At 38.8% G+C, this 24904-nt stretch overlaps 1 protein-coding gene across 1 annotated transcript in view; it reads left to right on the top strand.

Annotated features, from left to right (window-relative positions):
- Nucleotides 1-24072, top strand: part of REEP3 (receptor accessory protein 3) — a 53953-nt gene extending 29881 nt beyond the window's left edge. Inside the window, exons 3-8 of the mRNA XM_039345593.1 lie at nucleotides 8294-8370; nucleotides 9025-9145; nucleotides 9331-9444; nucleotides 17635-17785; nucleotides 19620-19771; nucleotides 20628-24072. Of these exons, the coding sequence (XP_039201527.1) occupies nucleotides 8294-8370; nucleotides 9025-9145; nucleotides 9331-9444; nucleotides 17635-17785; nucleotides 19620-19771; nucleotides 20628-20684 (672 nt within the window). The 3' untranslated portion in view covers nucleotides 20685-24072. The remainder of the gene's footprint in view (nucleotides 1-8293; nucleotides 8371-9024; nucleotides 9146-9330; nucleotides 9445-17634; nucleotides 17786-19619; nucleotides 19772-20627) is intronic.
- Nucleotides 24073-24904: the final 832 nt, after the last annotated feature.

Below are 24904 nucleotides of genomic sequence, written 5' to 3'. Positions count from 1 at the left end.
AATTATACATGTATTAAATGTAAACTACTAGAGGAAAAAGTAAGGCCTTTAGAGGCAACTCTAGCCAAACTCCAACCTATGAAAGAAAGCTATACCCAACCGAACCAAATAATGAACAAATAACTTCCAGAGGATTTGATCCTATTGATAAACCCTTGGAGGAAGACAAATGGAGCTGTCACACATAGAAGGAAACACAATAATCAAAGAAAGAAGCAGTAGACATCTAACAAACCACTGCTGCCCAATCTAACCCACCAGAAACAGCCCCATTAAAACTGAGCAATCGATTTCTAACCCTAACCAAAGAATCCCTAAGACTGCCCCCACTCACATAGACAGGCAAGACACCAGAATATAAATTGACAGCAAACAGCACTCCTTAAATAGCACTGATGAGGTTACCTAGTTAGAGTAATGAAAGGTTTGCAAGAAAACAAGCAAGCTCAGAGAATATCAGAAAACTGTATATAACAATTCCATTTCTTAATTAAGACATTTTTAGAACTCTATATATTGCAGATTTTCTTTTTAAAATTTATTTTATATTCATTTATATGGTCACCCATCACACCAATGCAACTCTGGGCTGCTAACAAGAATTGAAATACAAGATAAATACAAAATATATATTTTTAAAAAATGAAATATACTATACCTAGACTATAGGTCATTTTAAACTGTCTATAATGGCGTTTCAGAAAATCACGTGTATAACTTTCAGTTTTACAGCAGTTGTTTTCTATCCTCCAGCCAAAATTCACAGAACAAAAAGATTAGAAATGAAGAAACAATCGATCTGTATTTTCCTAAATTGGAAGATATATTGACGCTTTCATTTTAAAACAAAACAAGCTTCACTACTGGGGAAAAATGCCCATAACCAAAAACATTATTTCTAACTACACTCTGGACGTTTTAATTTAATAAATAAAGCTCCAAGGAGTCATACGTGCAAGTGCTAGAAACCACATAGTTCATCTTTAAAGTTGAACTGCCTTTTTTCTCTCTCCTTTTCCCTACATCTCCTTCCTCGGCATTACTTGTGCTCACTCTGTGAAGGTTCATATGAAGGTCAGTTTTTAAGGTAAGACAGTCCATCAGAAAAGTTGTTTTAGCTGGCACTTACACTAATTTGGCTACCCACTGAGGCTGAAAATACAAAACAACCCTCTTGGATTAATCTAACATTTCATCACATGCTTGACTTTCTATTCATTCTGATTCTGTTCAGAATTATTTCTAAGTCTGAGAAATTTTAAGAACACAATGAACGAATTTATTTCCAGACAATACACAGATTTCTCAAAAAATTTATCATGAATTTATTTATATGCCAAAATATTTAAATACTTTTCACAGAATAATTTTGGGTCTACAAATAAGTTGACTTCGGTCTACATGTTGCTAAATAAAACATAATTGCTTTAAATTAACACTTTACAATTAAGTATTAAGTTTTCATTAATTAATCTGTTCAATAAGAAATATTGTGCAGCTTTTAAGATTTAATGCGTCTGTGGAAGGATTTTCAATTCCGATTCCATATCTGATATTTTTTCTGTTCATTTTTTAATCTGGTGATATATAATTAATTAAGAATATTTCTGATTAGGGAAATAATGAATTGCTGTTACACATCTGGAAGCAGGATCATTGAGTTATTTATATTCAGGCATTTGCTGCTTTTTCAACTTTATAGTTTCCTTCCATTTTTAAAGAAAAAAAAATAGTAATATAGACAATTTGAGAGAATGTGAACTATTTCAGACCAGTACTGGGCCACAGCATGCCAGCACCAAACATGCAAAGCCCCATCCGCGAGATGCAGGCAGCACACAAAAACACGCCCCCTCTGGTCCATGGAAAAACCTCTCTCCATGGAACCCGTCCCTGGTGCCCAAAAGGTTTGGGACCTCTGATCTAGATAAGATTCAGTGTATTCCAGAGAAGTAGAATGAGCTGTTCTTGAATCATGGCATGTTTTTTTGTTTTTTGTTTTGCATTTAACTAGTTCAATTAATTATGGTTATCTCTTTGAATAAGACCCTGGATTTCACCTGTGTTTATTGTAGAAAGGATGATTAGAAACAGATTGTATGGGCGAGAACCAATGTTCCTAAGCAGGCTGTTCTTTTTCCTCCCAGTCCTGTCCTGTTCTTTTCCCTTCTTGTTCTAAACATCAATCAATTCTATAGCAAAATAACTTATAGAATATACGTGAAAGCCTGTTTTCTTAAGAAAATGGACACTTAGTTTGTCCAGTCAGAAATTCTAGTAACTTCCTAGTAACTCCTGCTAAAATTATTATGATATATTCAGTCTTATTTTTTTTTTTTATCTTTTGTGTGCCTTTATACTAATGGCAATTTGGAAAACGTTACTGTAGGAAATAAAAGCTCAGTTCCCTCTATTGAAGCTTTTTAGCATGGGGTCAAAACTTTATAAGATAGTTTGAGGGGCTGAGCAGCAAGACTAATCGCATAGGGTGAAAGGCTGGAGGTTTCAATCTCCTTGTCATGGTTCCAATAGATGAAACCCATTAAAGAACTTCAAGGCAAGAATTCTTCCTTAAAGAACATTTTATTCAGGAAACAAAGTTTCGGCACTACATATTTGAACCCAATACTAAATTCCCTTCCCCCAGATATAAAGTAATGTTGCAATTCCTACCCCCATGAAGCAGTCATAAATCACATTCTCCCTCTCCAGCTCCTCAGCCTGCCAAAATGTCATCGGTTGGTGTCCTTGAGTTCCCACGAAGCTGCATCATTATTATGGCTAGCTGAGCTCAAGCATTCACCCCATCCCCCCTTCTATATCTGATTTCTAAACAGGAGAAAAAGCAAGCTGAAAGCAGAGTAAAAATGGTTGCAATTTCCCTCAGTTGTCAGAGCGGAAACATCCATTGCCACAGCGTTGACATTCCTAGAATAATGTTTCCCAATCTTAGCCATTTTAAGATGTATACATTTCAACTTCCACAGTTCCCTAACCAGCTGTGCCTAACCACAAATCTTAAAGTAGCCAAAGTTGAGAAGTGCCATCCTAGAACAGTGATGGCGAACCTTTTAGAGACTGAGTGCCCAAACTGCAACCCAAAACCCACTTACGCATCGTTGAGTGCCGGATGGGTGTGGCCCATTGGCTGGATATGACCCACTGGGTGGGCGTGACTGTGGTGGTAATGGCAGACTGGGTGGGACTAAAAAGTTCAATCAATCAATTCCAACTTTGCAAGACTTTTTTTTCTCACAAGAAGTTGAAATTGACTGATTGAACCTTTTTTTTTTTTTTTTTGCACACGGTGGCGGAGGCCTAAAGCGAAAAAGTTTTATAAAACCCAGATGAAGGCCTAGGACTGAGGCGACGGCGCGTGTGCCCACAAAGAGGGCTTTGAGTGCCACCTGTGGCACCCGTGCCATAGGTTTGCCACCACTGTCCTAGGCGTTCTCTGAGTCTGTAGAGCAATGCCTCTTAGCATACAGTTTGATAATTTCTGCTACCATCACTTACATTCTAGGACAGGGGTCCCCAACCCCCAGTCTGTGGACCAGTACCTGGCTGCGGCATGCCAGCAACTGGGCCGCACAAACAAGGAAAGCCCCATCCACGGGATGCAGGCAGCACACAAAACCACGCCCCCTCTGGTCCATGGAAAAACCTCTCTCTACAGACCCAGTCCCTGGTGCCCAAAAGGTTGAGGACCTCTGTTCTAGGAAATGTCATTACTTGACATTCTTTCTATTAACTCTACCACACGAATCTCCACAATCCGTGGCCTTTCAGTATTGGAAAAATAAGAGGGAAAAAAATGGCATAAAATGAAATAAAACTCTACAATTACACTTGTTAGGGCTGTACAGTGAAGTGTACACTAGGGAATTCTCTCCTTTGGATTGATCTCACAAGCCACGAAGGGCATTTTTTAAAAGCACTCTTTTCTTACCTTAAATAGTCACATGTAAAACCTCCAATGTTGGAACTAAAGGTAAGTTTCTACAAGAATCATGAAAATATCTTAAAGGATGCTTCCATAGGGAAAAGTAGAAAACCAAGCGTAAAACACAATGCAAAATAGATAAATCAGAGTTCACACTCTACATGAGTTATTGTCTATCCTGTTTCTCTAGAGCAGTGTTTCTCAACCATGAAAATTCACCCTTCTTAAAACTGCCAAGGTTGAGAAACGCTGCTCAAGAGAGAGAGAGAAAAAAGCCTTTGAAGAGATATTACCTTGTGTCAATATACAGCCTCTGAAACATGTCTCCAGGCAAATTCCAGCTTAAATCTGAGGGTGGAGCAGAATCATGGCTTCGTAATTGCCTTCCTACTTAAGACACCTTCTTTCTTTTTTTTTCCCTGTAACTTTTCCATAAGAACAAAAGTTCTTATTATTGAAGATGACAAGAATGGGGTGAATCTCTTCCTGCCTACCCTGAGCAGAAGATATATTCAGGAAACTCTTCTGTTAAGATAAGATAAGATAAGATAAGATAACCTTTATTGTCTTTTCTTTTACTGTGGACACAACTAAATAAAATTTAGTTGCCCGCTCTCAAAGTGAACACATACATGACACACACCTAATATACTATATACAACATATGTACAGACCCACACCCCTACATATACATAGCAAATAAATATTAAGCACTGTCCATCTTGAATATATAATGGAAGGAGGAAGCTTGAGAGTTCGCAAGGTTAATGCTGTATGGAATGAAACTATGGCTGAATCTGGATGTTCTGCTACAGATACCACGAAGCCTCCTCCCAGAAGGTAACAAGGAAAACAGGTCGTAAAGAGGATGTGTAGTGTCCCAGACAATCTTGCGGACCCTGCTCAAGCAACGCTTCTGTGCTATGTCCTGGATGGGAGGGAGGGAACAGCCAATGATCTTTTCGGCCATCCTCACCACTCTCTGCACCACCTTCCTATCTGAAGCAGTGATGCTTCCAAACCAGACTGTGATGCTGTATGACAGGATGCTCTCGATTGTCCCCCTGTAGAAAGTGGTCAGGACAGGGGAAGGAAGATGTGCTTTTCTTATGCGACGCAGAAAATGCAGGTGCTGCTGTGCCCGCTTCACCAGTGTCTCGCTGTTATGTGCAAATGCTGCTGTTTATGTGCAAATGCTGCTGCCATTGTATCCCAAACTCAGCTTAGACTCAGAAGAGATCAATCATCTGGTATAAGTGAACAAAACAGGTTCAGACTCACCTATAAAAATCCCAAATCATGTTTTTTTGTGAAAAGACCAAGGAGAAAACACGGATGACAAAGCTAAATAAGATTGGGCAGATTCACAGCCTTAACTATCTCAGAGTAATTTTTGACACCAAAGGATCATAGAAAGCATATCATAATTATTACTCTCAGGCAGTTTTAGAATCGTCTCCTATCATTAGGCACTTCATTTTCACCAAGGATGCAATTAGTTCCTTTTGCTTTTTGAAGCCCAAACAGCGCTGAACTTCTCTGGACTACATGTGAGAATCTGGGCCACAAGGAAGACAATGGAAGTGGTGCAGATGAATTTTTTGAAAGCTATTCTTGCTACTTGAAGACATAGCCAATGCCACTCTCAGGGACTTCAAGCAGGAATGCCTAAACAGTGGCTATAGAGGATAATAATCAGTTATGGTTGAATACTTAATTCTTCCCCACTGTATCCTTGTATTTTTTTTATTGAAAAGTTTTACAAAAGTTTACAACAAAACAACCCCAAACCCCCCACCCCCCTCCCATACTTCCCAGAGCTGAATACAGGGTTACAAATATGACAGTCATAATCTAAATAACATTAACCAACTATATAAAAACCAAATCCATAATACACTTTAACTCCCTTTTAACATAAAATAAACAAATTCTAAATAAGCATAATACATAAACAAATTAATACCCTAATTCTTAAACAATATAATATAATAAAAATTCCACTATAATAAACGATTGATAATAATAATAGTAATAATAATAATACTCATTATTCAAAAAGTAAATGAAACTTTTTATTCCCATATTTATTTTGAATATAGTCTATCCATCTTCTCCAAACCGAAATATATCTTTCTTGTGAATAGTCCTTCAAATAAGCAGAAATTTTCGCCATTTCTGCTAAATTAGACACCTTAAGAATCCATTCTTCCATAATGGGCAAAGAATCTTTCTTCCAATATTGCCCGACCAATAATCTTGCAGCTGTTATAAGATTCAACATCAAGTTAATTTCTTTAACATCACAATCTTCAATAACGCCTAACAGGAATAATTGTGGCGTAAACTTTATCTTTCTCTTAAAAAATCTTTTGAATGTTCCACCAAATCTTAATCCAAAAGGCTTTTATATTTCTACAAGTCCACCAGATATGAAAATAAGTTGTATCTAAACTACCGCATCTCCAATATTTGGGCTGTAGATTAGGCACTGTATCCTTGTATTGATGGAGGACCATTCTCCTAACGGGGATGCTATGGAGTTCAGATTCCCGAATGTATTCATTTTTACCCTTTGTTATGCAAAGGTCATCCTTTCTGAAAGGTTGGTAATAATGGAGAAACAGCAGGAAGTCACTAAGACCCCACACACATCAGCAGAACCTGAATTTCAAATAGATCTTGATTTTTATGCATTTGCTTAATATAAGCCCTACCCCCAAAATAAGCCCTGGTTTGGGGGCAAAAAAATCAGGTGGGGTGGGGGAGTGGGGTTGCCCCATACGCCATGCACCCACTTATGACCGCTCCAACCAGGCCTCCCATGCCCCAACAACTATCGTGCTGCTGTGTGAGTTTGTCTGCGACTGCTTGCGGCCACTTGTGGCCAGATGCTATGTGGCACATTGCAGCGACACTGGCATGATGCATCATGTGGTGCCAAGCCACGAGCGGCCTCAAGCGGCCACAGAAAAACTCAGGCAGCGGAATGATACGTGTTGAGATGTGGGAGGCCTGGCTGCGGTGGTCCTAAGGTAAGGGATAAGACATCCCCCCCAAATAAGACCTGGTGCCTCTTTTGGAGGCACAAAAATATAAGAGGGGATCTTATTTTCGGGCAAACATGGTAGATGTATACAACAGTTCCACTATTAGATATTTTACGGTAACTAGTCTTATGGTTGTAATAAACTGATTTGATTTGGAATTTAACAGAGACAAATGCGGGGAGAAAAATAATAAAAAGAAGTAGAAGATGAGGGACACTTAGTTTGGTAGCAATACATGTGAAATTAAATACATGTTGTAATAGGCCACTATAGTCAAGGCCATGGTTTTCCCAGTTGCAATGTATGGCTGTGAAAGTTGGACCATAAGAAAGGCTGAGCGCAAAAGAATTGAGGCCTTTGAATTATGGTACTGGAGAAGACTCCTGCGAGTCCCCTGGACTGCAAGGCGATCCAACCGGTCAGTCCTAGAGGAGATCAACCCTGATTGCTCTTTAGAAGGCCAGATCCTGAAGTTGAAAGTCAAGTACTTTGGCCACCTAATGAGAAGGAAAGACTCACTGGAGAAGAGCCTAATGCTGGGAAAGATTGAGGGCAATAGAAGAAGGAGACTACAGAGAATGAGGTGGCTGGATGGAGTCACTGAAGCAGCAGGCGTGAGCTTAAATGGACTCCAGAAGAGTACAGTAGAGGACAGGAAGGCCTGGAGGAACGTGGTCCATGGGGGTCGCGATGGGTAGACACGACTTCGCAACCAACAACAAAAGTAGGCCACAAATTGAATATGAGCCAGCAGTGTGATGCAAATGCTAAAAAACACAGATCTGATTTGGGGGTTTCTTAACAGGAGCCTAAAGTCCCAGTAACCAAAAGTAATTGCCCTCTACTCTTCAGCACCCCCCCACCTACCCCATCTTGTCCACCCACTCTTGGAATGTTGTGTTCAGTTCTGGAGGTGCAGTTTACAAAGAATAGTGACAAATTGGAGTGAATTCAGAGAAGAGCGATGATAACGATGAGGGAACAGCAAACCAAGTCCCGTGGGAATTATTAAAGGGATCAGGTACACCTAACCTGGAGAACAGAAGGCCGAGGAGAGCTGAGCAATCTTTAGATGTCCTTCTACGGGTGGTTGATTTGAATTATTTTGATAGAAGGATGAGATAGAAAGTTGAAAGATCTTTTTTTGTATAGTGTATGCTACTTAACGGTTTGTGTTCTTATAAAATGCATAGAAACAAATAGCACCTACATATTTTAATTTTGTTAAAATATAATTATTCCTTTTTCTAACCTGTGTGGATGGAAACTAAAATGGTTGTTTTGCATTCTTCGTTCTCAGGTGCGGTGGATGATGTATTGGATTGTGTTTGCTCTTTATACGTTTACTGAAACATTAACTGACCTCTTGATCTCTTGGTAAGATCTGTACATTTGCCAAGCATGACGATTTATTTATGTTTTCATGTATCACCGTGTTCATTGTTGGTCATTGATACTGTTAAAAGCTCTTTAGCTAGATCAGTGGTTCTCAACCTGTGGGTCGGGACCCCATTTGGGATCGAACGACCATTTCATGGGGGTTGCCAAACAATGCAGTCCGCCATTTTTCCCCGCTTTTCCTTAGCTGTGCTACTCCCTTTTATTCTTTTGGCTTTTGAAAGCCAATAGAATAGACTCTCTTGAATAGAGTCTAATTCCATTGGCTTTCAAAAGCCAATAGGAATTGTCCAGGCTGTCTCTGCCCTACTGAGCCCGCCAACAGTCCCATTCTGCAAACGGTGCTGCAAGTTGTCTGCAGCGAAGGCGAGCTGTCTGGAAGCTTCCACCCCTCCCTGCTGAGCAACTACTAAAAATGGGGGTCGCGGCATTAAAAAGGTTGAGAACCACTGAGCTAGATTCTAGGGAAGGTGGAATTACAAGAATACGATTTGTATGTATATAAAGCATATCTGAAATATGTGAAAAAATTCCTAAAAATACTTTCCCTGACACTTAGGCTAATTAGAAGGAAGGTACCTATTTCTTTTGTATCACATAACCCCATTATGAATTCTAACTTACATTTTACAGGTTTCCATTGTATTATGAACTGAAGATTGCTTTTGTTATTTGGTTGCTGTCTCCATATACAAGAGGGGCAAGTTTAATATATAGGAAGTTTCTTCATCCTCTTCTTTCTTCAAAAGAAAGGGTAAGCTTCCCTCCTGTTGTGGAGCAAATGTTTATTTTGATATTTTAGAAAATAAATTTGCATTGAGCGGTAGTGGGGATGAAGAATGACATTGCCGTCTTGTGCTTCGTGCCAAGATATGTTGTTATGGATTGCCAATGTCAGATTAAATTAAGATCCGTACTACACATATTTTTTCCTTCTAGGAGATTGACGATTACATTGTGCAAGCCAAAGAACGTGGTTATGAAACAATGGTGAACTTTGGTAAACAAGGCTTAAACTTAGCTGCTACTGCTGCAGTGACTGCAGCTGTAAAGGTAAACAGTACTGCATGTTATGTATTTACTACTTAGCATAAACTGGGTGAGTGGGGATGTGTGTTCAAAAAGACTTAAGGTGAAAAGCTGGATAACCTTTTTCTAATAGCATATTCTAAAAAGTATGTTCTCTCAAACGTGACTTGCTTTTTAAACAGTGAAGATGACTATTTTTCTCTCTTTTGTTGCTTTTTCCTGGTGGTAAATCACATTCCACAGGATTTCTGACTTCTTTCTGCTGTTCTTCGATCAAGTTGAGGTAAATGCTCATGGAAGATTAAAGCATGAAAACAGTGACCAGTGTGGTTGACTGGGATATTAATATGGTTCTCTTCTGAATTCAAATTCGTAAGAAAAAATTAAAATGATAAACTTGAATTTAACTGCTGCAGCTTACAGCTGTCTGATGCTAGACAGCCAAATTGAGCTTTTCACATGCATTCAAACATGTTTCTAATTATCTGTAATTTGCCTAAAATATGAGTTGCCTCCATTTTTATATTCACAATAGTTATTGAGTATAATGAGTCACAGTGTCAAAATATTATAGAAAAGGAAGCTGCATGAGCATATACTTTTATAATAATTTTGAATGGGAAATACAATTTGTTCTACAATTTGAATTTGTACCTGATAGCAAAGTATATGCATTATATATCAGGGCTATCTTTTATCATTTTTTTCAAATAATTTTATCAAAGCTTATAAATAGAAATACAAACTAATATACTAATACAATATAAAAATAATAAATAAAATGTGTGAAAAAGAAAGTAACTTCAGCATAACTATAAAGAATTTTAGTAACTTATCATCCTCTCTTAAAATATAACATATTCTCTGTTTACCCCATGTCTCATTTCCTAGCTAAAAACCAAATCCAAAATCTTTGTCATTCATTTCTTATCAGCAAAAGTCCAGAGATAATTACCTATTTCAGTGTTTTCCAAACTTGACCATTTTAAGGCATGAGGACTTCAACTCCCAGAATTCCACAGCCAGCAACGCTGGCTGTGGAATTCTGGGAGTTGAAGTCCACATGCCTTAAAATTGTCAAGTTTGGAAAACACTGACCTATTTTAACCTAGGACCATCCTTCATTATTGATGCACATAGAACAAAACTGGGGAGTGGGCTAAGTGATGTAGGAGTCAGCAGAAGTTGCCAAGCAGTTCCTATAAAGTAGCAGCAGTCGCTGTAGTCAGTGTAAAATGCAACATTTGTAAAAATGTAAGTAAGATTATTGAGAATACTGGTGGAATATTCTCTGGGCACTCAAGTCCCCAAGATAGCACAATTTATTGAGCTGCAGCTGCTTATTCTTAGGAAGTCGCTTCTGATAAATAATCTGCAGAATTTGCACATTAAGGTGGGGAAGATAGTGGGAAATTTGGACCTAGTCATGTAAGTTGCATAATTAAACTTCCAGGTTTCCTGAAATTGCAGTTTAGATGTCTGCTTTCCTTCAGATTAAATTACTTTAAATGCTAAAGGGCACATTTGCTCCATGAAACCATGCTTTTCCCATAACATACTAACAATATTTTCAGTTCTTCAGAGTTCTGTTTATTATGAAGATACACATTTACACAAATTGTCTGATAGCAATTTCTGCTAGTGGAGACTAGTAACAAGCTGCCAAGCAAGTTACCATCGCTTGAAAAAGAACCATGAACCAGAATTGTCTATGGCTTTAAACAGGGCTATTGATAGAAGAAGCCAGATTCTAATGCTGATCAGATCACAAACAGCTTTGCAGTAGTTTAGCTTCTTTCAATGGTAGATGGAATTATCTCCATCTGGAAAGAAATATCTTCGGAAAGAGGCAAACAATTGAATACAGGTAGTCCTCGAGTTACGAGTGTAATGGAGCCTGCACATTCCACTCATAACTCGAAAATTCGTAGAGTGAATCTCCTACCTCGAATGAAATCATTCCCTTGCTTGTTAAAATGCACGCGGCACATGAGGTATTTCAGGGTGGGGAAGGCCATGGGGGGGCCTAGTGATGGAACAGGTCCCCAAGGCCTTCCAGATCCACTAAGATAGTTCATGCTTCCCCCTCCCTTCTTGCCATGCTGGGCTCACTCACTTTGAAAAGATCCATCTCCTCTCTGCTACGGTTCCTGCTTTTGAGGGATAGGAGAACTCATGGGTGCCGTAATATTGCGCGAGTTCAGGCACTGATCCTCTTCCACAGAGAATGGGTGCCTGAATTCTCGCACTGTTTGCGGTACCTGCCTCTTGCTTGCCCCCAACTCTGGAGCCACGCGGCCACCACTCCCATTCTGAGCGGCAGGAGATTGGAGCAATCTTCTGAGGGATGGATCCAATCTCTGGACGCATGCAGAACCCCCCGACCTCCATTCCTGGCGCAAACAGCTTGAAAGACCCCTCCGAGGTTTGGATCCAGCTCTCGGAAACTCTGTTCCGGGCAGCAGCAGCTTGGAGCAGTGCTCCGAGAGCTGGATCCAACTTCTGGAGGCATGCAAATACCCCCTTCTCATCTCTGTTCCTGGTACAAACAGCTTGGAAGATCCCTCCGCGGGCTGGATCCAACCTCTGGAAGCTCCTTTCTGGGCACAAACGGCTGGGAGGGCCCCTCCGAGGGCTGGATTCAACCTCCGAAGATGTGCAGAAGCATCCCCCGGCCTCTGTTCCAGGCCGCTTGGAAGCCTCCGAGGTTCTGGGGACAACGAGATCATTTTGTCTCCAGTGGGGCGAGCTCCGGCAGGCTGGACGCGAGTACGAGGGGCCTGGCTTTCTCCCTCAGTTGAAGGCTTCAGGGCTGCCCTCAGGCAGAAAGGAGTTGGGGGCAGGAGCAGGAGACAGGCACCTTTTGCATAGAGAAAGTTTCTGAGGTCCGTGATTTGGCGCAACTTCAAACACTCGTGTGAGATCACGAACTCCAGAAACTTCCATTCTGGGTGTGAAAAACATTTCCAAGCCGACTCTCCTTTCCCTCAAAAGGAAAGAAACCACAGCAGAGAGGATTTTTGCAAGGTAAGTGAATCTGGTGTGGCAGGAAGGGAGGGGAAAACAGTTGTGAGGAGTGTGGGGGTTAGGGTTGCAGTGCCACAACACGACTGCCGTTTTGTGCTGCAATATTCGTAATGTTGGGACTTGCTCGTAAACACTAGGGGGCGCTCATCACGTAACTTCGAACGAGTGTTAAGTGAACGCTCGTAACTTGGGCGTTACGAACCTGTAGTTTGTTTCAATTACATCCTTAAATTGAGCAGCAGTTAAAAGACTCAGAGGACTTAGGCGAGATTCAGATATACCATTAATTCAAATCTTGTGGCTTTCTTGCTTGTAGGTTAGTATGTTTGTGTAAATTTAATTTTGCCAATTGTGATATGCTCAGATTCTATGAGTAAGCAAATCAAGGCTTAGTGTAGTGTGTGATATAGGTCACAAAGCACCTAATTGTCCACCTCCAAGGGACCTTTCTAAAAGCGAGGATAAACCCGAGTAGTGCATGACTTATTCCCATTGCTCTTTTGCAGAACATTGGAGCATTAAGTAAGTAATGGCAGAAGTCTTCTGTTATTCATCTGCTGCTATTCATGCTGCTGTCTGAATTCCTTAATGCCTTACAGATTAGAGCTGATAAAAATGACATGACTCTGGCATTCCTGAGATTATAGATAAAACTAGAGTTTTCTAAGGCAAGTATTCTAGCCTTGCTAACCTGTGATCACCACAGTCCTTTCCTGAATGTCTTGAATCTTAACTTCCTGAAATTAAGACAGGTTCCTTCTTCCAAATGATATGGTTTGTTTATGGTTTCCAATGGTGCTTTGCCTGCTGTGGAAGCATTTCATTTCCTTTGCTTCAAACAATGTGACCTACAGAGATTGGAGCTGTCAAAACAACTTATCATCTTGCCTTCTTACAAAACACTTTAAATTTGTGTGTGTTTACCTAATAATTGCAATTGCTAATATGTAGCTTTTTTTTTTCTCAAGAACAAAAGGTATGAGAGTCAGCATTTGTGCTGTGGATTAGAGCTGTATTTAAATGACCATATACCTCTAATTAGCACTGTTACTTGAACAATTAGAGAGAGAAAAATAACACCAGCCCTTCACATCTGGGATTATATGTTAAACCAAATTTCTTTCAGGAAGAATTGAGAAGATGGCCGATAGTATTAGTGTATAAATTAATGAAGGCAGGCTTTTAATATGGTGCTCGAACTTTACAGAATAGACACTGAAAGAGGCATAATTTGAATAAGGCTCAATTTACACACTAAATTATGGATATACTAATTGAATTTAATTAATTTTAGAGTGTATTGAAGGGGGAAAAAATCTAACCTTTACAAAGGAAAGAGGGACAAGGGCTGTATAGGATAGGAACGAGACAAATTCAGTTCTGAATTATCACCCACCAGATGTTTACAGCGATAAACATAGAAACGCTTATATAGAATATCAGATAAATTGTAACCTGCAAAAAAGCCTAGCTTAATATTGATGGGGGGAATTGACATTTGCAAACAAGTTGAATTTTAAATTGCTTACGAAGAGACAAGTGAGATGTCACAGACGCTCTGTAAGCTGCCCAAGCCAGACCCAACAATAGCGGGCACCTTCTTGGGATTCTCCCAGAAGCTTTCTTACTTAAAAGTGTTGTGAATCTAAACAAGTCAATTTTGTTCCGTTGCTGAGAAGGCTCTCCCTTAATACAGCAAAGCTTACACAAACTTCCCCACCTGCAATTACGTTCTTTGTAGAGCTGCTTGAGGGTGCTCCCATATTAATACTATTTTGTGGCTTGTTGGCATGATTTTATTAGGATCCTGTATTATTGCAGCTCCCTGCCTCCAAGGCAGTCTTTTACAACATTTCTGTTAACTGTAGCTGCTAGCATGTTCACTTATGCTAGGCTTAGGAGTCTTTTTTCTTTTGTTTTAAAAAAAGTGCAGTGACCCAGGCATATTCAGTTACATAACTTGGCTGAAACAAAAAAAACATAGGGGTCATTTTGGACTCACTATGTTGTAGGAAATTCAGCTGTTACATTTCAAAATTAGAACTTATTGTAGTGTATTTGTTTAGGCTTAAACTTTTTTTTTTTTTTAAATCATGGTTAAGCAAAATGGATAAATATATGTGAATCCAGAGTCATAAACTGTGGACTCTGGATTCACATTAAACTCATCCGTTTTGCTTAATTGTGATTTTAAAAAATCAAATTTAAGTGATTTTCCTAAATTATTACAGTATCAATTTAAAATCAGAAGTACAAGAATTATGCTATTTTTTTCTTTGCATTTTTTTTATTCTATGCATAGTATTCTTGTACCATTTAAACTATATAATATGTAAGGATTGGAATAAAAATCATTGTGGCATCAAGAGGTTTATTGTATGTATCTAACATAGGGACATACTGCTATATTTTTTATCACAGATTTATGTTAGTCACATTTTTTTTTTACTTTGCAATAGAATTTTCCTGTCCAGAAAATATATGAAGTCATTCTCTCATATTTGGGAGGAAACTCCTCAATTTGCTTGTTTATTTATTTATATTCATTTATGCTTATTTAATGTTTATGCCACCGATTTGTAAAATTTTATGCCATCCATATCTCCTGACATTTTTGTTATATTAGATACAGATCATAAATTTCCCAGTGCAGTTTGAATTAAGGAATCAGTCATGCTAAACATAGTTCTTAATCTAACATTTAAAAAGTTTTGTCAATTGTATGCTAATATAAGTAACTTTTATCCTTTGGTGCAGTGTATTTTGAATTACTATGGCAAACAGATTAATATCCTATCAGAAACCAAGACTTTTATTAAAGTCCAATATAGTCATATGAAAAAGTACCCTATATTTTCACATATAAGCTCATTCTCACATTTTTAATCAAAATGCCATAAAAAATGTGCCACCTGCAGATAAGCTGCCTCACATTTTATCTGCAGATGGGCTTATATGGGAATATGAATATATATATATATACACACACACACACACACACACACACACACACACACACACACACACATACAAGATACAGGTAGTCCTTGTTTAATGTCCATTTGCTCAGTGACCTTTCAAAATTATGACAGTACTGAAAAAAATGGACTTTGAGACATTTCTTAAACTTACAACTCTGGGTCATATAATAAAAATTTGGCCCTGCTTTCATTTATGACCTGCTGCTGTCCCTTCGGTGCTTGCCAGCCCACATTCCCTTGTCTCTGCAACAGTCACTTGTCTGCCAATGCTTCCTAGAGCATGCCTGAAGTGTAGGAAACTCTGCTGCTACTACTCACAAAAGAAAACACAGTCAGCAAGGGTTCTCTACTTAGGCCAGTGATGGCGAACCTTTTAGACACCGAGTACTCAAAACTCACTCGGCCCCCTGCCCTGCCCACTCTGTTCTGCCCCTTGCCCCGCTTATTCCACCCTGCCTCCTGTCCCACCCATGCCCCCCGCAGGGCCACCTACCACGGCAGATCGTCCAGGCGGCCCTGCAGCACCATGGCGGCCACGCAGCAGATGAGGCTGCGGAGGCGGAGTCTTGTACCAGCTGCTATGTCCTTGGCTCGCTGCTCTGCACGAACCACAACTGGGGCCGACTCTCCTCCAGGGGGGCTGCTGGTAAGAGGGCCGTGGGGGGAGGCGGGGCTGGGGTGATGGCGCACGTGCCCACAGAGAGGGCTCTGAGTGCCGTTTCTGGTACATGTGCCATAGGTTCGCCACCACTGACTTAGGCAATGCTTCACTCCATACAGGACATTGAACTATCAGTACCACACTGTAATAGTAAAGATGCTCTGCCTCAGAGAGGGTGTAGCTTGTTTGCTTTCCAAGGTAATGATAGATGTCTGGGGCATTGGGGGTGGGTTGCTGTTGCTCATTCAAGGCCTGATGGATAGCTACTATTGGCTGCTTTTTCTTTTGCAGTGCATTTTGCTGCTCCTTTAAAAAAAGGAGAGGCACGCCCTTGCAACAATTGGGTACTTCTCTTTTTTTTTTGTAAAAAATTTTTTATTTTCAATTTTACATTACATCATAAAAAATACTTCAGATAAAGAGTAAAATAAATTTATACACACAACTTTCGGTATTGCTCACCCATTTCCCCCCAAACTGCATCCACCCTCTAACCTCTTCTCTCACTTCCCTCTTTCCCTCTTCTTCCTCACTCTCCCCCTCTCCTCCTTCTCCTCAACCTTCCTACTTACTTCTCCCCTTCCTCCTATCTTCTCACTCTGGATGCAGTCCAGGGGAAATGCCCGAGCAATTCCTCTCTCCAAAATAAAACATAATATTATATACAATGAAACTATTTCTACTTATCTGAGCTATTTAAGTACTTGAGTACTTCTCTTACTCCTTTATTTTAAAGTGAAACCCCCTATTTCTGCAAAACTCAGGTTACCTGGTTTCTACAGCCTTCCCCACCATTTATTCTTACAAATATTGGATGGAGAATTAGATTACAGTAACAGAGTGGTTGGCTCATGCTTGCCCAGCGAGTTTCGTGGCTAAGGAAGGAATAAAGTTGTCTTTCTCCCCAGCGAACTACACACAGTGTCTCATTCCTAAAGCAGATACCTGGTTGCCTAGGATTCAAAGACCCATCATTCTTAGACATGCTGGAAAAAAAATCTGGGCTGGCCAAGGCAATGCTTTGCACCATGGCATGCCATATTCCGTGTGCCTCTGCTGGTCTAAACAATCCATCATGTTGTGGTTTGTCCTGCAGCAGCAATCCTTCCTCATCGGCCATTCGTAGTAAGGATTGTTCCAGACGGAAGTGATATGGCAAAGAGCAGTGCAAAGGATCACTCTCGCTGGCAGGGCAGCAGTCCTAAGTTGAGGACTACCTGTATATGGGTATTTTTAAAAGTATTATCGAGTACACACAGGTAACAGCAGTGGATCAGCGGATCCAATTTTGGGCATGTATTTTGGCCCCTTAAAGTTCTCAGCTGCAACTGGCCTGTGGCCATTGTTACGTTATATATCCTTTATCCATACTGTTAAAATGAAGATCAAATAGCTGCATGTTAAAATGGGTTGAAAAAGTCAAGGGACAAAAGAATTCAACGGGGCGCACTCTTTTTCACATGACTGTATATCAGTTTTGACCCAAGAGGATTCCTCCTTCCTCCCATTGAGCAGCCATTTCATTGTTCCTCCTCCATGCTACAGGGTCAAGGAGCAATAACAGAGAAATTGCGGAGTTTCAGTATGCATGACCTCACAGCAGTCCCAGACGATGAGCCAATAGGACAAAGGCACTACCAGACTTTGCCGGCTACCAAAAAGAAAAGCAAGGGCTCGGTTCCCAACGAACCCTTAGGTTGGTATATTACTAAGTTGGGCTAGCTCTGATTTTCTAGGTCACATTTTGTATAAGCAACGGTGGATTACCCTCTAATCCAGGGCCTTCAAACTTGGCCCTTGTATGACTTGTGGACTTCGACTCCCAGAATTCCTCAGCTAGGCGTGCCTGGCTGAGGAATTCTGGGAGTTGAAGTCCACAAGTCATACAAGGGCCAAGTTTGAAGGCCCCTGCTCACCATGGGCACTGTTTTCTCTCTTGTCCCAAAGGTGCTTTTTTTCTCACGAGGCAACTGGACTTTTCTTGTTTTTCTTTGAAGACGTTTTGTTTCTCCTCCAAGAAGCTTCTGCAGCTCTGACTGGATGGTGAGGAAAAGGCAGGATTTATACTCCTTGCAGACAGCTGGTCTTTTGCATTCTTTTAGTGAGTCGTGTCATCGGGGTCACCTGAGTAGTGCAAATGGATGTGAAACCTTCTTGGAACTGCTGAAAGGACTCTGTAGACTGGAGATAGATGGTGCTGTATCCCTCCCTCTCTGTTGAGAGAGGGGCTGTTCAATTCATCTGCATTTAAAAGACAAAAGCCATTCTTTTGAAGACAGCAAAATCCACATTTTGGACAGAGAGGGCAGTTTGAAAGAGGAATCAAAGAGGCCATTTATGTCAAAATTGAATAGCCCTCTCTCAACAGAGAGGAGGGATAGGACATCCTCTATCTTCAGTCTACAACAGAGTCTTGTCAACAGTTCCAAGAAGGCTCCATGCCCATTTGCATTACTCAGGTGACCCTGATGACACAGATAAGCCTCCAGGACAGTGTTTCTCAACCTTGACAATTTTAAGACATGTAGACTTCAACTCCCAGAATTCCACAGCCAGAAATGCTGGCTGTGGAATTCTGGGAGTTAAAGTCCACATGCCTTAAAATTGTTAAGGTTGAGAAACACTGCTCCAGGAGCTTCCACTACTCGCTAAAAGAATGCAAAAGACCAGCTGTCTGCAAGGATTATAAATCCTGCCAATTCTCCACCATCCAGTCAAAGCTGAAGAAGCTTCTTGGACGAGAAGCAAAATGTCTTCAAAGAAAAACAAAGTCCAATTACCTCATGAAAAAAGCACCTTTGGGACAACCATTACCTGGATGACTGAGAATCTCCATAGACACATTCCCTCTCTTGAAACTTGGAATGTTGACTCTGTGGGATTTGCTGCCAGAGTTTCAAAGAAAATTCTCTCAAAAGGCTCTTGTAGGCCCTGCTTTTTACTGTCTGCCTCCAAAATCATCAGCTTGGGGTATAGGCATGGAATTGATACTATCACTTCAAAGAGTTTTTCTAAACGAGTAGTGTAATCCTATACAAAGATACATACAAAGACACACACAGAGGTTCCTATCTCCATTCCTTCATGGATTCTTCTCATCTACTTAATTTACAGGAGCCAGTTTTCCTTTATTTTTATTTTGGCCAGACCATTTACGATCACAGATAGGGATGAAAACAGAAGTGTTTTCTGGGTCTTTTTAGTGCTGCATTTACTTTCAGGCATATAGATTAGTTACAAATTTTGTATACCTATCATTTTGAAGGGAGAAATTACCTCATTTTCTTAAACATTTTTAAGCTTTAAGCCAGGGGTAGGCAACCTTGGCCCTTTTATGACTTGTGGACTTCAACTCCCAGGATTCCTCAGCCAGGCATGCTGGCGGAGGAATTCTGGGAGTTGAAGTCCACAAGTCATAAAAGGGCCAAGTTTGAAGACCCCTGCTTTAAGCATTTGAACATTCTTTTTTAAAGTAGGAAATGATCAATCACTGATGTAACAGTTCTTTGAATTTTGATTTTACCCCTCAGGTTATGGTATCCCATTAAAAAAGGATTCTGAAGATGATAAAACAGATGAAGAGAGGGAAGGGACATATTCAGAAGATGAGATGTTTGCTCAGAGAGGTCTCCGTCGAACACAAAGTATGAAATCTGTAAAAACAATAAAAGGACGCAAAGAGGCAAGTAAATCTGTTTTGACAGTATGAAATGCTATAAATCAGTGTTTCTCAACCTTGACAATTTTAAGGCATGTGGACTTCAACTGGGAGTTGCTGGCTGTGGAATTCTGGGAGTTGAAGTCCACATGCCTTAAAATTGTCAAGGTTGAGAAACACTGCTATAAATAAAAAGGTGGAAATCATTAAGTATTTTTCGTTGAAAACAATTTTAAAGAGGAAGCTTAACTTTTCTGAATCTCGATGCAAGAGAACTGCAAACCAGAATTTGATCCTGGTCTATTCAGGTTCAGTAGCAAATCTGGTTTGGTTTAGGGAAAAAAAACCTTGTTGGAGGTAAGAGAGAGAACTGAGATTGCACTCCATTTCTTCTTGTAAAAGTAAATAAGTGTTTGTGGTTATATTTGAATGTACACTTAAGTGCATAAAATCTTGTACTTATATAAAATTATTGGTGCCCATGTCATCTTGAGGAACGTCTTTCATTAATAATGTTGCTCACTTCTTTACTTAATAACTTTTCCAGGCTCAATTGTTGTTGTAAGTAGAAGACTAACTATAACTTGGAGAGCAAAATAAAGAAAACAGAACAACACATAGGCCTCATGGGTTATTATATTACTTGTATCTCCTTATAATATCTGTGCCTATGGTAATAGCCATTTTGGTAAATTGCAGGCAGATGTGAAATGGATTGCATTCTTTTACAGGTTGCAATTTTCTTTATTCCTATCCTCACGCTAGATGCCATTTCCTCCCCTCTAACCGACATTAGATTTTATTTTTTTTTTTGTATTAGAAATTGTGTTTTGGATATCTTGAAACCTTTTACAACATTCTTTATTTTTATTTGTTCCAGGTGCGATGTGGCTCACTAAAATACAAAGTGAAGAGAAGGCCACAAGTGTACTTCTAATCTACACAGTTCACCTAAAAGCAAACATCTACGTACTAATAGTTTTCTGTTTTTTTGGTCCAATCTCTGAGAAACAGTTGGCATTTGTATGGATTTGTACTCTCAACCCAGAGCTTCTTTTCAGTCACACAAGAGAAAGGAAAGACCACCTGGATGCATATTGTGCTTCGGTTTCATAGATACAAAAAATTAAATTACATTTTTTCTTTTAAGAGAGGAACATATTTAGCCAATTTTTACTTAATGAAACGTTTGTGAATATGAATAGCGCTTTATATTTCTGTGCTTCATGGATTAAATAATTTCATGACAGATTCTTAATTCAATAGCTGAGTGTTTTAAATGTTAGCTGATGTCCAACACTTAATAAAAATGGCACTTCTGTAGAACTTCTGTACTATATTGGACATCTTGTTGTTGAAAACATTGTATTTTTAAATTCCTGCAAGGTGTCCAAGTCGAGAGTGTGAAAAATTGAACACAGGGCATATTTTGGAAGTAACCGTCTGAATGGCTTGGATCCAAAGAGTTATTTAAGGTCATAGAAGAACGTTGCACCACCTCGTAAAATCAGCCATTTCCATTTCATTTTGAAATTCCTCTCAATGCACTGTGATGTGAAGACACTGTTGTTCTGTTTGAAGACTGTCTTGGGTTTGTTTGTTTCAATGCGGCTTTTGTATTGTTTACTGCAGTGGTTTGAGTTAGCCTGTGCATTTAGCATAGCTGATAATGAAAATCATAGTTTTCTGTTTCTGTACATTCAGCCATTTATATTCCATCCATCCATCCATCCATCCATCCATCCAAATAGGTTCTGCATCGGTAGAGGTCTGTTGTCCAGATTTTCGTACAGTGAATCTTACAGCGTTCCTTGTAGATGCCAAGAATTGAAGCTTGAAACTTCTGTTATGCAAAATATTGCTCTACTAATTAATATCTTTTTTATCAACTACTACTTATGAGTGTACTGAAACAGGTTAAAGGATTTCAAAGGTATTCTTCGAAATTGAATTCAATTGTCTATAAATATGTTGGATAGGAAAAAAAATCATTCTGTAGTCAAATATGTTTTAATCATGTATTGTACAAGTTTAATATGAAAACTTAACATCTAACTAGCACTTTTGAAAAAAAAATCATTTTTTAAAAATTTCTTAAGTGTTTTCAGAAATCTTACATGTTTGTGTGTGTGTTTTTAAGTGTTGTTTGGGTGACCAGTGTTCATCTACAACAAAGCCCGAAGGGTTCGCATTTGGGCTGTGCTTAGATGTGTAAGGGATAGGAGAAAACTAGAGTACTTCAGTTGTTTGACTAGTAGTAGGCAGATCTTAAAGCCCTACTTTGTATAGATGACATTGACTGATTACTTAGTCCTTTTCTCACAGCAAAATCTGGAATTCTTTTTAAAGCCATGCATGTAATTAAGGGTCTGATTTTGAAGTGGTAGTTTGGAAAACATTGCTCTTCGCTAGTTTTCTTGAAAGATGACTTGCACTTTGCTGGTCAAGAAAGTCTTTTAGGATAACATGCTTTAGTATTGCATCTGGATGTAAAAATCATGTCAAGTGCTTTTTAAATAGTATTTAACAATTAATGAGGTTGATAGTTTTAGGTTTATCATAGCTATAAATCCTAGCAACATTTTATAAAGAATACTTGAAAAAATGGATTTTGTTTTCACTTTTGAAACTAGGCTTTAAACAAAGATAAGTAGATCTCAAAGGAAGATTAAGTTTTTGGCTTAAGAAGAAACTTGCAAAAAATTCAGGCAAAATATATAGTGTTCTCTGGAGAAGAGGCTAACAAATTCAGTGTGGAAATCTGGAGGTCTATCCAATATAAAAAAGTAAATTACAGTTTCTATATTATTTTGGGCATCAGAAATAGATTTTATCACAGAAAGAGAGTCTGCTTTTACATTTCATTGTATTTATTAGTGTTATGTTGGGTACAGGAAGAATAAAATGTGATTAAAAGGTATATAATGAACTCAGTATGTCCTAGCATTTACCTTTCATAAGTTTTCCCTTAGTCTAGACCTTTGATTGGTAAACTTTATATTAGATAAAGAGAACATCCATCTTAATTTCACATTTCTTTAAGGACATTTGTCACATTATATATAGAAAAGCTCACAGTACTAAGTCAGACAAATAGTCATCCTAACTTGCCTCTTCCACCAGATCAGACCAGATTTAAACAATTATTAAGTTGGCATTTTGGTCTTTTAAAAAAAAATATCTAGGCCTTGTCAAATAAATTTGATTTGGCAGAGAAAAAGGTAGGTTTATTGGCTACTTTTAAGTTCTTGTTATCCATATTACTGTGTAAGATGCACAACTTCAGGGAAAAAAGAGTGTTTACTCTCTAGAAGGCAGAGAGGCTTGGCTGGTGATATTGACAGGTTGTTAGGATCATATTTTAAGAGCATTTTGCATTTCCTTGTGAAGTGTGAAAGGCTGAAAATTTGCTACTTAACTCCATCCATTTTTTAAACCTGTTTCCGTGGGAGTAAGAGTTTTTAAATAGTGCAGTAGTTTCTTTAAATTTCAGTCTTAAATGACAAGGTAAAGTAAGAAATTCATTCAACACCTTTCCCTTGGATACTGAAAATGGAAGAGAGAGAATGCCACATGTGACCTGCAGATTGCCCACCTCTCATACATCTGGTGTTGCCAGAGTAGGTACTTAATGTTTCTGTCTCTAGTTCTGAGAAGTTCTAGCTTGCATGGCCAATATTCAGCATTGCAACCCCAAACATCTGGAATTTACTTAGGACTCACATTTGCGTTCCCCCCCTCCAAATTAATGAATAAAAGTAGACACCTTTTAAATTTGGGTGCCTCTTAAAGAAATCTCTCACTCTACAAGTTCCCACAGCATAGACATTGAGGCATCAAAAGACTTAGAACTGTTCCCATGAAACTACAAGTAGTACAATAGTCAAAATAGGTATATTTCACTGAGCTAAATGCCATGGTCACCACCATCCAACCTATTTTTAGTTTCATGGCAAGATAAATTTTATATATAATGTAATGGTTTACACCATACTTTACCTGCTTTAACCAAGATACAGGGCTTCACTAGGTCAATGTATTAGCAAGTATTATGCAAAAAATATATGCAAAGGGAACAATGGTCTGCTTATTTAGTAATGTTTAAGAAATGAAATTTCAACATTTGGATTCATAATTTTAAAGTCTAAAGCTAACTTTTCTATCTGTAATAATTAAACTCGTTTATGTATTTGTAGTACTAAGATATGTCTTTTTCTAAAATTTTGTACTGATACTGCTGTATCTTCATAATTGCTATTTTTGAAGATGCGAATGAAAGCTTATATTTTAAAAATGTTACTTAATAAAATGAATATTTTCCAGTGGGTTTGTCTTGCCTCATTTCTATGTAATGCAAACTAATAGTAGTAAATAAATTAATAGCATTTAATCACAGTAAGAATAATGACAAATTGGAATCTTCAAACGTTGAAGTTTGAATCCCACATCCTTACCTGGGAATAATTTTTACTGAAGACAAAAGAACTTCTAAAGAAAACTACAGGTAGCCCTTAATTTAGGAACATTTATTTAATTAGTTTTCAAAGTTACAATGGTGTCACAAAAAATTATGGATAACTTGTCCTCACACTTGCGGCCATTATACCAGCGGCTTGAATTTATGACCAGTTGCAGCAGCCTGCGGTCACAATTGCAGTTTACAACCTTCCCAGCCACTGTTTGATAAAAAAAAATGTGAACTGGGGAAATTGTACTTGCTTAATGATCACATGATTCACTTAGAAACTTCAATAAAAATGATCATAAAATTAGGGCCAGTGACATGTTGATTGGCTTTGCAATTGCACTGATTTAAAATAGAAATTCTTGTCCCAAGTGTGGTAATGAGATTATTGTGTACATAAAATTGCTTTGCAATTGCAGCATTTGCTTTTGTAAATAACTTTTTAAGGTAGCACAACCCTTTTTCTCTTTCAGCCCTTTTTGCCATTAAGTGGTTTGTCCTATTTCCTTTTGTAAGTTTAGTATTGGTTTTGCCTTTAATAACCTTTTCCTGTACTGTTTATAATAGAATTTTGTAGTTAGTAACAGATTATTGATTTCTACCAAATCAGCTTCATTCACGTCTTACGCATAATGATATTCTGTACTGTATCTCATCTTTACTCCAATGAATTCAAGGTAGCATCAGTGGGA

Source organism: Crotalus tigris, unplaced genomic scaffold, assembly GCF_016545835.1.
Source record: "Crotalus tigris isolate CLP2741 ecotype Arizona unplaced genomic scaffold, ASM1654583v1 scf7180000017968.19369539983:2297261, whole genome shotgun sequence".
In the NCBI taxonomy this organism is placed as follows: domain Eukaryota; kingdom Metazoa; phylum Chordata; class Lepidosauria; order Squamata; family Viperidae; genus Crotalus; species Crotalus tigris.
This window is presented reverse-complemented; position numbering and strand designations above follow the sequence as displayed.